This window comes from Danio rerio, chromosome 7 (assembly GCF_052040795.2).
Source record: "Danio rerio strain M-AB ecotype USA chromosome 7, GRCz13ab, whole genome shotgun sequence".
Lineage (NCBI taxonomy): Eukaryota > Metazoa > Chordata > Actinopteri > Cypriniformes > Danionidae > Danio > Danio rerio.
The window spans coordinates 23,569,188-23,582,063 of NC_141027.1; the positions used below are offsets into that span (position 1 = coordinate 23,569,188).

General features: G+C 38.9%; 2 protein-coding genes across 3 annotated transcripts in view; one reads left to right on the forward strand and one right to left on the reverse strand.

The window, feature by feature from the left end:
- si:dkey-172j4.3 overlaps window positions 1–12,876 on the forward strand; it is a 174,006-nt gene that overhangs the window by 3,998 nt on the left and 157,132 nt on the right. The window contains exons 1-4 of one of the 2 annotated variants that reach the window (XM_087260996.1): window positions 4,271–4,292; window positions 9,104–9,224; window positions 9,328–9,468; window positions 9,832–9,933. In XM_087260996.1, coding sequence (XP_087117122.1) covers window positions 9,915–9,933 — 19 coding nt within the window. In that variant the 5' untranslated portion in view covers window positions 4,271–4,292; window positions 9,104–9,224; window positions 9,328–9,468; window positions 9,832–9,914. Of the gene's footprint in view, window positions 1–4,270; window positions 4,293–9,103; window positions 9,225–9,327; window positions 9,469–9,831; window positions 9,934–12,876 lie in introns of those variants that run through there. The other variant, XM_087260997.2, reaches the window with a different exon arrangement.
- On the reverse strand, window positions 1,686–8,431 carry gpr185b (G protein-coupled receptor 185 b). The gene is made up of 2 exons (XM_087261082.1): window positions 8,191–8,431; window positions 1,686–7,368 (listed from the first exon to the last, which is right to left on the reverse strand). Exon 2 carries the CDS (start codon window positions 7,364–7,366, stop codon window positions 6,368–6,370), a length of 999 nt encoding a protein of 332 aa, XP_087117208.1. The 5' UTR covers window positions 7,367–7,368; window positions 8,191–8,431; the 3' UTR covers window positions 1,686–6,367.

Sequence of the window (12,876 nt, forward strand, 5' to 3'; positions counted from 1 at the left end):
CTGTAGACTGGTTAAGAATTAAGCAACCACTTGATCATGATGTTGTTATTTTTATTATAAATGGATGTAACCACATTGAGGACTCTATTAGCATGAGATTTTTTGAATCTATCAACTTTTTTGCTGCTCATGTAAATAATTGAAAATGATTACTTTTTCAACAAGAACTTGCTATTTTTATCTATATAAACACATCATAATTTTAATTTATTAATAATAATAATAATAAATAATTAAAACCGTATTTTTTGGCATTACACCTAAATATGTTGCACAGTTTTACAGTTCACTTTATTAGTTTTCATCAAATTCACGGTGAATACTAAATTTATTTAAGCTTATATAATTTATTCAAAATAAATGCACATAGGTAATTACCACAGTTAACCTATTTAATGTGTTTTTTTTATCAGAAATAGGTCAATGAATAACAGATAAGACCATAAATCAATTTATTTTAACTGCTGAATCGGTAAAAAGTGACGCATTAAACCTTAAAAAATAGCTACAAAAATAATGCAAAAATTGTTTTGTTGTTCAAAATAACTATTTTTGGTATCAAAATAGGACAATTTTATTGAATTTTTTTATTCACTTTGAATGTTGACTACTGTATATAGGCTACTGTCTATATACATGCAGACCTGTAGTCAACCTGGTGAAACAGGTGGTTCTTTTTTTCTCAAAAAGTTGAGGTTTAAATACTCCATTTAGTGACATTTTAACTAAGCACTTTTTTTAGCTGGATTAGCTTGCTGGATTAGCTTGTTGAAAACCACAAAACCAAAAATATTTTCTCAAGCCAGCATATTTAGCTTTCCTCAGTCAGAATTTGGCTACTTGAATAAAAAAAAAAACATTTCAAACTTAATATTAAAAATGTAGAACTTCAAATATTTTTTTAGTCTCTCTTGTAAAAAAGTAAATTAAAAAATTAATGGATAACAACATAAGCCTGATAAGTATTACAATTAACTTTAATACTGGCCACTTTTGGTGCTTTGTGCCTTTCAATTGATATTTTTTTTCTTTCAAGAATAAGCTCCAAGATTTAAATTAAGTCAAAAAGTTGACTTCATTTACGTCAGATTCTGTGTGGTCTTAAAGCCTTCAATAAGTTATTTCCACAATGATTAATTCCAATGATGGCGTAGCAGTCAAAATAGTACCAGTGAGCTCATGTATGATGCAAATTCTGGAACTTTGTCAGTGGGGAGTGGGTCTTTCGAACCACCCAAACCGCCCTTGGCTACGGGCCTGATACATGTATGTATGTCCTCTAGATATGTATCCTCTAGAGGATAGGCTATTGAGGAGATCCCCTGTGGCTTTGTAATCGATTATGGTTTTCTAGAAGAGAATAACCACAGCAGTAACAAAATTCTGCTGAGACTGTAATACATTTTCTACAGCAGGCGCTTTGACTTTGATTGCCCCTTCAAAAAGGCGCGAATTGCCCATCACCTCACAGCGTGGGCTCGGCTGGATCTCTGGCGTTCAGGATCCCACACTCATCGTTATCCTGACAGCATGCGTTACGTAAAACGGATCGGCTCAATAATTCATACACAAGCTTTTTAATGCTGAGCCGCCTTCAAACGATGACCTGTATCGAAGTGAATCCGTCCTTCCCTGACACACACACACACACACACATATGATAAAAACACCAAATAATCATCAACTTTGAGTTTGCTGAATTTTATTTGACAAAGTATTTTCCTCTTCTTTTTTTTTTCTCACTCACTTTTTTTTGTCTCAGCATTGTCATATGTACAGTAATAAAAAATAAATCATTTTTAGGAAGGATTACATTCCACACTTACATTGCAACGTGTAGCATGTCCCTTTTATAAAGTGCATCGTACTTGTCAGATTTCAATTCACAATACAAAGAGAAACGAACAAAGCAAGAAAAGATCAACGACGATTACATCACAGTATCAGAGCACCCATCCACATCTCTGACCGCTTGCTAACAATTGTGCTGACAGTTTTTACCTACACAAGAACATTCCTTTTAGCTCTATGAATGATTGCAAAAGTGATTGTAGATCATAGTGAGACTTCATCAGTAATGCACAGAGATTTTGGGTTTTGGGCTACATTTGGGTGCAGTGGTTACGTAACCCTAGAGGCTCTTCTAAAGGCTCACGGTCTCTCTCTCTTCCCTCCCTTATTTTAGGAAGGCGCCTTCTCGCTCTAATGTAGCTGTTGATGGGAAACACAGAGCTCTGCTTAATGGCCCAGAAAACGGATTTCAAGTACCCTAGATAAATGTAACATTTCATGCTCTTCAAGGTTATTTTTAGCAGGGCCAGATTTAGTCGTAATAGAGCTTCCATGTGGTTAGGTGCCGTCATTCAGACGACCTCTCCATTTATGTACGCCATAGCTGACGTCATGACAAAGGTACGCTGTCGTCTCTCTACATTGTTTTGTAACTCTCCAAATCACCTACACTGCAGCTCCTGAGGAATGCAATCGTCTTATATTTAATATGACTGGAGATATGTGAATTCCTACACTGTCAGAAATAATGGTACGAGAGTTGTCACTGGGGTGGTACCTTTTCAAAAGGTACGCATTGTAACTAAAGGGTCCATATCAGTACCTCATAGGAACATAGTACCTAAAAAGAACAAAAGTGTACCTCTTGAAATTTTTAGGAACTAATATATACCTTTGAGGTACCAATATGGACCCTTTAAGTACAAATGTGTACCTTTTGAAAATGTACCATCCCAGTGACAGCTCTCATACCTTCATTTCTGAGAGTGTAGATGGCTGGCATACTTCAATTCTGAGATGATATCTGTGGTGTTGGTAATTAGATAGGTCACTTTTGAGCATGAGGCTGGGGGTGGACCATCTGTCTGTAGTCTGGCACACAAAAGGGCTGTCCCAGTCCAACAGAACGCCAAAGACAAGACTGCGTTACTCTGCCGTACTGGCAGACTACGTACTGAGCTCCAGTGTCCAAGAGAGAGGGTGGAACAGAACAAGTGCACCACCTGGCCCTCTGGGTCTGTTTTGGAGATTTTAACCACTGATTAAACAAACCACAAACTATATCTAGTATGTCTTTAGTAGGGCTGTGCGATTAATCGAAATTCAATTGCCAGTTGAAACATTTAGATTAGCTAATCGCAAGAGGTTGCGATATGAAATATTTATTATTTCATTTCCCCTGCCAAGAGCAAATGTGTGACCGCCGTCTGTGTGTGACACTCTTAATAGCCAATTGAGTGAGTACACTTTCATTCTGTCCAATCAGAATTGCACAAACCGAACTATGCGGCATGCCCACAATAATAAAAAAAAACATACAGGAAAGCTAGTGTTTCTTCCCATACTGATTAACTTCCGGTGAACGGTTATTGTGAATTTTTTTCCATTTTATACGCTTCCTTTTACAGCATCGATGTTGTAATGTAATTAAAATATAATCAGTTAAATAGACTTTGGCATTAATTTAGTTGTTCAAGTGTAAACCAAGATGAAAAGCCATTTACTCGCACACGGCCATCAGGATTTGCAGGCTAGCGCAGAAGCTCAATTGAATATACTGGGGTAAAATAAATGTTCATATTTTAAAGACGTGGAGGGGAAAAATGTAATTTAATGCAATGCTTCTTGTACATTACCAGACCCAGTTTATACCGGATATCACCCAGCCAGTGGAGATCGCTGATTTTTAAAGAAAACAGACCTTAAACGAGCCGATTTTGTTATGTTGTATACAGTTCACTGGAAGCGCTTAACCTAGGTTACTGACAAATTAAAAGTCCTTCCGCGTACTTCCAGATATACCCTATTGGGATAATGCCGTCTGCTGCTTAAGAAGCATTAATAGATGAATTAATATCAAAGAAAAACAGGACATCGGTAATATGGGAGTATTTTGGTTTCAAAGTCACAGACATCAAACAAAAACAGATCATTTTTAGAGCTGTCATAGAATTGTTGCCACGGCTTGCAGATTACTGAGCTGAAGCTTGACTATGGAATGAAATCAAATCGCAATATCTGTCGGAAAGATAGCAATTAGATATTTTGCCCAAATCGCACAGCCCTAGTCCTTAGTACTCAACAATCTAGAAGTCGACTATTTGGACGCTGCAAGTTTGAAGGTGAGCATTACAAATCATAATCTTTGTTTTTTTGAAACAAATTCAATAAGACTCTAGTGAAATATGGCACTTTCTGCATTGCCGACACTCTTCTTATTTTTTAACATGTTTTTTTTTTCTCTTTTTGCTTTTTCTAGGAAACCATCAATAAGAATACAGGTACTGAACACGCACACATATACATACACACACACACACACACACCAAAACGACATCATAAAACTCATGCCCTGATGTGTATAAAAATATATGCTTCCATACAGCATTGCATAAGAAAAATAACCGCTGCACCCTGAATGAACTGAATCTATGGCATCCTGTTGAGTACATTAGTGGAGATACATTACATAACGATAGAGATTTGCTGAAAAAACATTGATATTTGTCAGGTATTGTGTATTACGTGGGGTGGTTATTTTTATTTTTTATATATATGTAAGTGGGCACAGTGTGATAGGTCACTGATCCCCACTCCTGACATAAGTGAGTGGTATATAAACAAATGGTGCTTTCGTTCCTGAACCACGCACACTATTAGATCACACACAATCAAACACACAAAAAAAGACTGGAGAATTGTGTTTCACAGTGTCCAGACTGTGAAATGACTCCATGTAAAAATCCATCAGGTTTCGTACAGGTCACTAAGAGTATTGAGGTTAGTCAGAGGGCGCCTGTATGGGCTCTCAAGGCCAACGTTAAATACTTGTACTACAAAGTGAAAGCACATCCTAGAAAACAGTACAATTGATATAAAGAGATGTAACACCCTGGACTCGCTAACCTTTTCTCAGTCTGTTTTGATCATATTCAAGTCAGGAAGTAAAATTAGCTCTGTTGATGGCCTCATTGTGATTGTAGCTCTATTGATGAACGGTACACGCTGATTCATTATTGCAGAAGAGAAAAGGTAAGGCCTAAATTAAGTCGCAAACGAGGGGTCATCAAAGCACAGCTGCGACATTCATACCCCTCTTGAAAATACAAGGCTGTGGTCATATTTTCAGCTCCATAAATATGTATGCATACTACTTTTCTTGTGCGCCATTTTGAGAGGCGTAGTTTTTGTGGCTTTTTTGGTTGTACAGCATGATACAGACCTAGATTCAGTCATGTGTGTTTCAAATCTCACATGCCAATTCTGCTTCTTCTTTTTACCACTATCTAAACTCCCTACTTTCCCATTTTGGCTTAGTTATTTGACATTTAGAGCTTGCGTTTAGATCTGTTTAAACACAAGCCTGCCCCTAACATCGATCTCTGATCTTATGGGCTAATTGTACAGTCTGCACACTCAATTATATCCAATAATCGCCAGGATCATTACGCTGTGCAGACCCAGAAGCGTTAGTCTCGATTAGGTGTTCCTGTACCATTTGGCCTTTAGCAAAATTGCCTTGAAAGATGTCATCTGACGTCGCATTAAAAGTGTTGTGACTGACACCTCATTTCGTGCGCAAACCTTCATTAACCCCGACATTTCACACCAAAACGTGTGCTCTAAAATGTGTGAAATGTTACACGCTTCACATCTTTGCATCAGCAGATATTCCCCTGTCATTAGAGATGCTAGACTACTACAAACCAATTGAGCATATCTAAACAAATTAGCTTTTTGCATTTTTATATGAATATTTAAATGATTTGTAATGGCGAATTCATCCAGTTTAAATAAAAAGAGCTCTGTCTTCTTGCATTATAGTTTCAGTTAGTGTAAGGATCTTTAAAAAAATGTATAAAATTGGCTCTAAAGCAGCAGATGCCAGCAGTATAATTTTCACTCGCAGGACCATGTTTGGTCTCTGTCGTTCATACATTTTTAAGTGAACACAGATTTAAGTGTTAGAGGCAAGTTTGCAGGGGAATAGCCTCATTGTTCCTGCCACTGTCCGTGGTGCTGAAAGCACTCCCTATAGTTTAAAGGTGCATCAAAAAGCTGTTCACAGCTTTCCTTACACAAATCAGCTTGGTTTGTATTCATTTTAACTGGTAATGGTGTTATCCTAAAGTATCCTTGTTATTCAGATCTCATGCAGTTTGATATTTTGTGCATAGAGGTGTACTATGCATTCAAGACATCTAATTTTGCAGGTTTGACATGTTAAATCACAACACCTATTGCACGATCAGCAATGTTTGACTAAGATCCCACCAAAGGGAGGACATCATATCGTTAACACTGACACGGTACAAACTAATAATGTGCGACAGACATAACCCATAGGTAGTCTGACCTATACATCGCTCGATGTCCTTGGCCGCAAAGAGAAGTTGGACGGCACGCATCCACAGCAGGCGAGCCACAGGGATTTCTGGATGTCCGGATTTCTGTAAGCATATATGATTGGGTTTATGACCGAGTTGCACGTCGCCGGCAGCACTGTTGCATACGTGTAGATCATCGGGTAGCTGGAGTCTGCCACAATGGAGTACATGGCGAAGGGCATCCAGCACACTGCAAAGGTGCAGAGGATGACGGAGAGTGTGGATACACCTTTTGTGGTGGAAATGGCCATGAACTGGTGCTGAACAGCTATTTGCTGTGCGTGGCGGAAGGCAATCTTACAGATCTGTAGGTAAAGCTGCATCATGAGGGCAAACACCAGCAAGAACGTCACAGCGAGCACCACGGCATTGTTCTTGGTGACTGGCCGGCAGATACTGCAGCTGGCCTCATCTCTGAGGCAGTTCCAGCCCAGCACTGGCAGTAGGCCCAGGGTGATACACACCAGCCAAATGAGAACCACCACCACATAGGTGAATGTCACTGTGCGCTCTGTATGGTAGGTCAGAGCATTGTAGAGGGACAAGTAGCGATCCACTGTGATGGCCAGGATGTTGAGCACTGAAGCGGAGAAGGCGGCGATCAGCATGCCAACGGAGATCAGAGTCACAAACTCTGTGTTCAGCATATAGATGAAGACAAAGTTGAGAATGAGGCCGAGTCCCGCGAGCAGGTCCGCAAACGCGAGGCTCCCTATCAAAATGAACATGGGAGCTCTCAAGGTGGGTGTGTAGAACAGGATGGCGATCACGATTGCATTCTCACAGGAGATGAGCGTGCCTGTCACGCACAGCGCAATGTCCCAGGGGCTCACAGGAAGCGGCCTCAGCTCTGTCGTGCGCACCGGTGATGAGTTCCGCACATCCAGGAGATTCCACGTGCCCGCCGTGGAGAGGGAAGAGGTGTTTTGAAGTTGGTTGCTCATTGCTGCTGCAAGAGAGTGAATCATAGCTGATGGTGAGGGGAGGGAGGGGGGTGAAAGAGAGAGAGAGAGAGGGGTGCGGTAGTGAAGATAACAGAGAATGTGGATGTCAGTGGAAAGGCAGTAGGATATCTGTCAAAAATAATATGCCTGAAGCTGGTGAACCTGATCAGGCAGTCTCATATTTTTAGATTATTTAAGAATTTAATTATTAGCTCAAGTAATGAGTTTACACATTTTGTCATTAGCCAGAATTTTCAGATTTCATCATTATAGCTGGTGAAGTGTCTTTTTTTTCTTTTGTTAATTAGCAATTAACTGGTGGTTGAGCTCTTGAGATGTACAATTAGCACATTCTGAATCAGCAAAACAATGTGGCAGATTGCATCCGGAGGAGCTGCAAATATGCAATATTTCGCCTGGTTTATAGCAGCATGTGCATTTCGTCTCAAAAAGCTATTAATCAAGCAACAGTCCTGACAAAAACGCACGCACTTCACTTTGTTTCTATTTTTAGTAATTGTCTAAAAATAAGACGCGCCACCTCAGTGCACGGGGCTCTTATGAAGGCATCGTGTATATGCCTCTAGAATCCACAATGATGCGCTTTTGCCTGACGCCATAGACGCAGACACATTTAACTCGTTCATTCATAAATTTCCACCTCACTGACCTAGCTATAAATACATACATGTATAAACTGACCAGGAAAAGACTGCAAAGGACTCGGAGAGGTCAAGCCTCCGGCAATACGCACACTGGTGCTCACTTTAAAGAATTCAGCGCAATTTCTGAACACGTTCAACTAAAGCATGATTTCTCACAAAAGAAAGCGCATCGGCATACGGTACCTCAGTGCCATGAAGCTGCAATGCCTTTTTCTCCCCCGAGCTCGCGCGCAGTCCGTGCCTGTCATACGAGAGGAGACGGAGATGAGAGGGGAGATGGAGGACCCAGAAAGAGACGGAGAACAACATAAAAGAAGAACTAAAATGCCCTTTGTTTCACGACGTTGAGTAAAATCGTCATCTTTGGCGGGCTAAGTCCTGTGGAAAAGCGAGGTGCTCGTCGGTTAGCATGGCTAATAGTGTTGGTAGGACGATAGCTCTGCCTCGCTTGATATTCCCCCCATTGGACCTCACCGATGATTCTCCCCTCTGACGTCAAGAGTCCTCACAACAGTCATGATCGAGTCTGTGAATCAGAGATGCTGTGGACGGAATATTAATAATAAAACACGTTCAGACAACACGAATCCAACTATAAGGTACAAGAGACGAGCGCGTCTCAGTGTATGTCATTCCCGCGGTACCGGACCCAAGGTCGCCGGCAGCTGCTGCCGCTTTGCGCAAAGACGGCACGATGCTTTCTCCTCTTTCTTAAAGATTACCGACCACATCAAACTACCCAACACCGCTGTCACTTCACTAAATATATATACTTGTCACTGTTGTATATTTATCGTGTCTCCCTGTTTTGACATTTTTTTGTCTTTTAAGTAAAATTACGCAACATTCTGACACCCCCAAATCGTGTTAAATTATGTAATATCTCAACTCGGATATCAATTATAGCTGTTAATTCTATGTTAAACGGACTGAACAGACGCGTTTCATTATGCGTTTTATTCAAAAGCTGGATGGGTGTTCAGTGGCGCGTGCGTTCCTCGCCATGAGGACACTTTCAAATACTCCAACAACAGATGTCTTTACAAGGCTGTTTATTTTTAGAAAGTCTGATTTCTTTAAATTGTGCATCTGCTAGTTTATTGGCATTCAGATTTGTACCTGCTGTGGCACACGAGGCTGTTCTTGTACTTCATAACATCCAGTTCCAGCATCCATGGCAGTGAACTGTTCGGGTTCAAGCAAACAATGCATCGAAGGTGAGTTTTTGTTCGTGTGCTGAAAACACCCTGAAAACCTTGAACTGTATTTGCAAGCAATTGTGTTTTCATTGCATTTCCCCCCGACTATATATGAATACAGTAACCGTGATCTGAACTGCAAGAAGTCTCAACATTAGTTGAGCATTGGCCCTGCAACTGCAACGGCTATTCATTGATGGGAGCTCCCACCAATCACCTTCACTCTTGCTCCCCCATTCATCTTCTCCGCACTGCATTGTGGGTAAGCTATTACATCATCACACTCTCATACCTTTCTCACAAGTATGCATGCACTTTAGTAACACTAATTTACAACAGCACATGCATTATAATATAACCTGATACTCCTTAAACTCTTTGAAGTGTGAGTCAATGCAATCTCGCAGTGAATAGACACAATTCTATCAAAATGAGCCACCCCATATTTTGTTCTAGATTATTCCATAGCTCTGTTTATCTTATTGTAAGCAGCTTCAGCCAAGATATATTCACTTTCAGTCAGTTTGACCATTTTAATAAAGAAGTGCTTGCCAATCTGGTGCTCAAGTTGTCCTGAGATGCTGTATTGATGACTAAATAAATGCATTGCAATCCCTCCATTCAGCTGAGAAGACTATTACTGAACTCACGTCGACCGCGCAGAAAGCTGCTGACGCTTCCCAAACGCTGGAACTCGCTCGTCAGCAGATGCTGGAGCATTGTGCGCGTGAGTATGTGTGCGCATGTGACTGCCTCATCAAATGTATTTATCTGCTGTGAGCAAGCCAGTGTGCCTCTATTCACTGTCTGTTTGACAGCAGCAGCTTAAACATTCTCAGTGTGAAGTTTTTTATTTACTGTGATTTTCCCCAGTCGCAGCCCTCTCCAATTTCAAGCTGTTTTCAGTCTGTTTTCAGAGAGGGCTCTTTAATGCAGCACTCTGCTTCTTTCAGGCTTCTTTCTGCTTCCTGTCTTAATGACACTGCTGTGTATCTCTTGAGTGGGTGGAGCGGGCTACACGAGCTTGAAGTTAAAATAGGCAAAGAAATAGCCATGAGAAGCAGTATATGGACATGTTCTTGTTGTGGTTCACGTAGAAAAGTATGCAGTACTCATAGGCTATGAATGAAAAAGAGAATCGTTTGAGGATACAGTAGTTGAAGGTTTCTCTGCCAGCTGGATTTATTTGAAGTGCTATAATAATTGTAGCCTGTTATTATCACCCTTGGAGGAAGTATAGGTTGTACTCTGAACTAGTGGCTTTCAAACTGTGATTGGAAAAGAATTCCAAGTGTTACGCAAGTTGACTGAAGAATAATAAATAAAGTACTTTTATAAATGAATGTAAACAACATAGATGGAGGGCGTCATGGTGGCGCAGTGAGTAGCACAATCGCCTCTCAGTAATAAGGTCGCTGGTTTGAGCATCGGCTGGGTAAGTAGGCATTTCTATGTTGAGTTTGCATGTTCTCTTCATGTTCGCATGGGTATCCTCCGGGTGCTTCGGTTTCCCCCACAATCCACAGACATGTGCTACAGATGAATTGGCAAAGCTGAAATTGTCTGTAGTGTATGTGTGTGAATGAGTGTGTATCTGTGTTTTTCAGTGATGGGTTGCAGCTGGAAGGGCATCTGCTGCTTAAAACATATGCTGGATAAGTTGGTGGTTCATTCTGCCGTGGCGACCCCAGATTAATAAAAGGACTAAGCCAAAAAGAAAAAGAATGAATGAATACAAAATATTAATACAACAGCTAAGTAAAATAAAGACATATCAGTTAAAATACATTTTATCATGTACAAAAGTAAGCTAAAGTAATTGTTTGTGGTAGTTAATTGTTCCAAGATTTAGTCTGTAAGGTTATCTTCACTTGTGTTATTTTTCCTGATCAAATTGGGATCATATTTAACATTAAATCTAATTTACAAACTATTATGTAAAATAGAATTATCTAAAAAATTATAAAAACATTTATTATTTATAACATATGATACAAAATTTAAAATAATATAAAATATGATAAAAAATTAAGATTTTAATGAGCAAATATTGCATTAAATACATTTGATTAAAATAAAAAGACTAAATATTTACAGAAATAAAATAACACTGAGAATAATAGTACAGTGTGAACAAATATATGATCAATTAGTCATGGCAGCATAAACTTTTAGTTCATTGTAACTTATTAAACTAAGTTAATCATGTTCTAACTTAATTTCATAAGTTGCGCAATCTGTTTTAAGTCAGTTTAAAAATAAAAGTTCAATAGACTCATTAGGTTAATTTGATTCATCTTAAATTTAAGACAACTAGAATTTTTTTAAAAACATTTTGTATTTCCAATGTCCAATGCAAAAATGGCTTTTTCATACTAGTAACTATATAGTCATTCTAAACTCGATCACTGTTATATTTGGGGCTCCACAAGGTGCTGTTATTTTTATCAGATTAATTAACAGTATTATTGTTAATTTTAGCCTGTGACAGATTTTGATGGCAGAATATAGAATATAGAATATAAGAATTTAGGGCAGGGGTGTCAAACTCAATTCCTGGAGGGCCGAAGCCCTGCACAGTTTAGTTCCAACCCTGCTCCAACACACTTACCTGTAGGTTTCAAACAAGCCTGAAGGACTCAATTAGTTTGATCAGGTGTGTTTAATTAGGGTTGGAACTAAACTGTGCAGAGCTGCGGCCCTTTTGGAACTGAGTTTGACACCTGTGATTTAGGGGATAGTGTCCTACAGTAATTTAGCTTAGTTACAGCAAAATTCTACAGTTTATAGGTTTGTAATGATCTATTGATTGAATGACAGCAGTTAATTTTATTACATATTGATTTATGGGTGAGTTATGGAGTAAGAATGGGGAAATGTATCTGAAATGGCACATTCATGAAAGGTGGAAAGAAATCAGTAGAAAGTATGATAGCAGCTGTTTCTAATGCGGTCAAGCTTTTCAGCAGCCATCTTCAGGTGACAGTCTGTCAGACAGAAGCTCGACCTTTCCTTTTCCTCCAAATTTCTCAATTTTCTATGCCTTTAACTTCACTTTCCCTCCATATCTACAGTGTTAAACTTAATCATTTCCTGTGTCAAAGAATAGAGTGTGTGGCAGGTGTACGGAGAGAACAAGGATGTGAATTTAATTTCATTTCATGTAAGTTTCAAGGAATAAATGCTAGTAAAATACTATTTTTTTAAGTTGTGAGTAGTGAAGTTTAGCAGATTTTCTAACCCAGTCTCACATGGAAATTTGTGCTCATTTTGAAATCATGCAATATTACTTGTAAGAAAATGTGCACTCTTAAACATGACCATCACAGATTGTTGAAAGATACTGTACAAATAAGATTTTAACATATGTCGAATCAATGAAAATTATAAAACAGGCACTTGTTTCTGCTTTGGTTTTAATTATACGCTGTTGACAATTTTCTGTAGAATCTACAGAAACTTATTGTAAATCAATTACAGCAAAAATACTGTATATACTGTACCGTTTACATTTACAGCACCATTTATCTTGCTGTATATATATTCACATTATTGTTTATATTTACTGTAAAATATACAGGAATTTTCACTATGCAACTTTAAAATACAGTAACATAATGCAATAGCTCTCCTATAGCATAATGAAGCTCATGTTACTTTTAAATATTGT

Excerpts from the sequence above, each read along its gene's own strand:
- gpr185b (XM_087261082.1), bottom strand. The coding sequence starts at position 7,366 with ATGATTCACTCTCTTGCAGCAGCAATGAGCAACCAACTTCAAAACACC.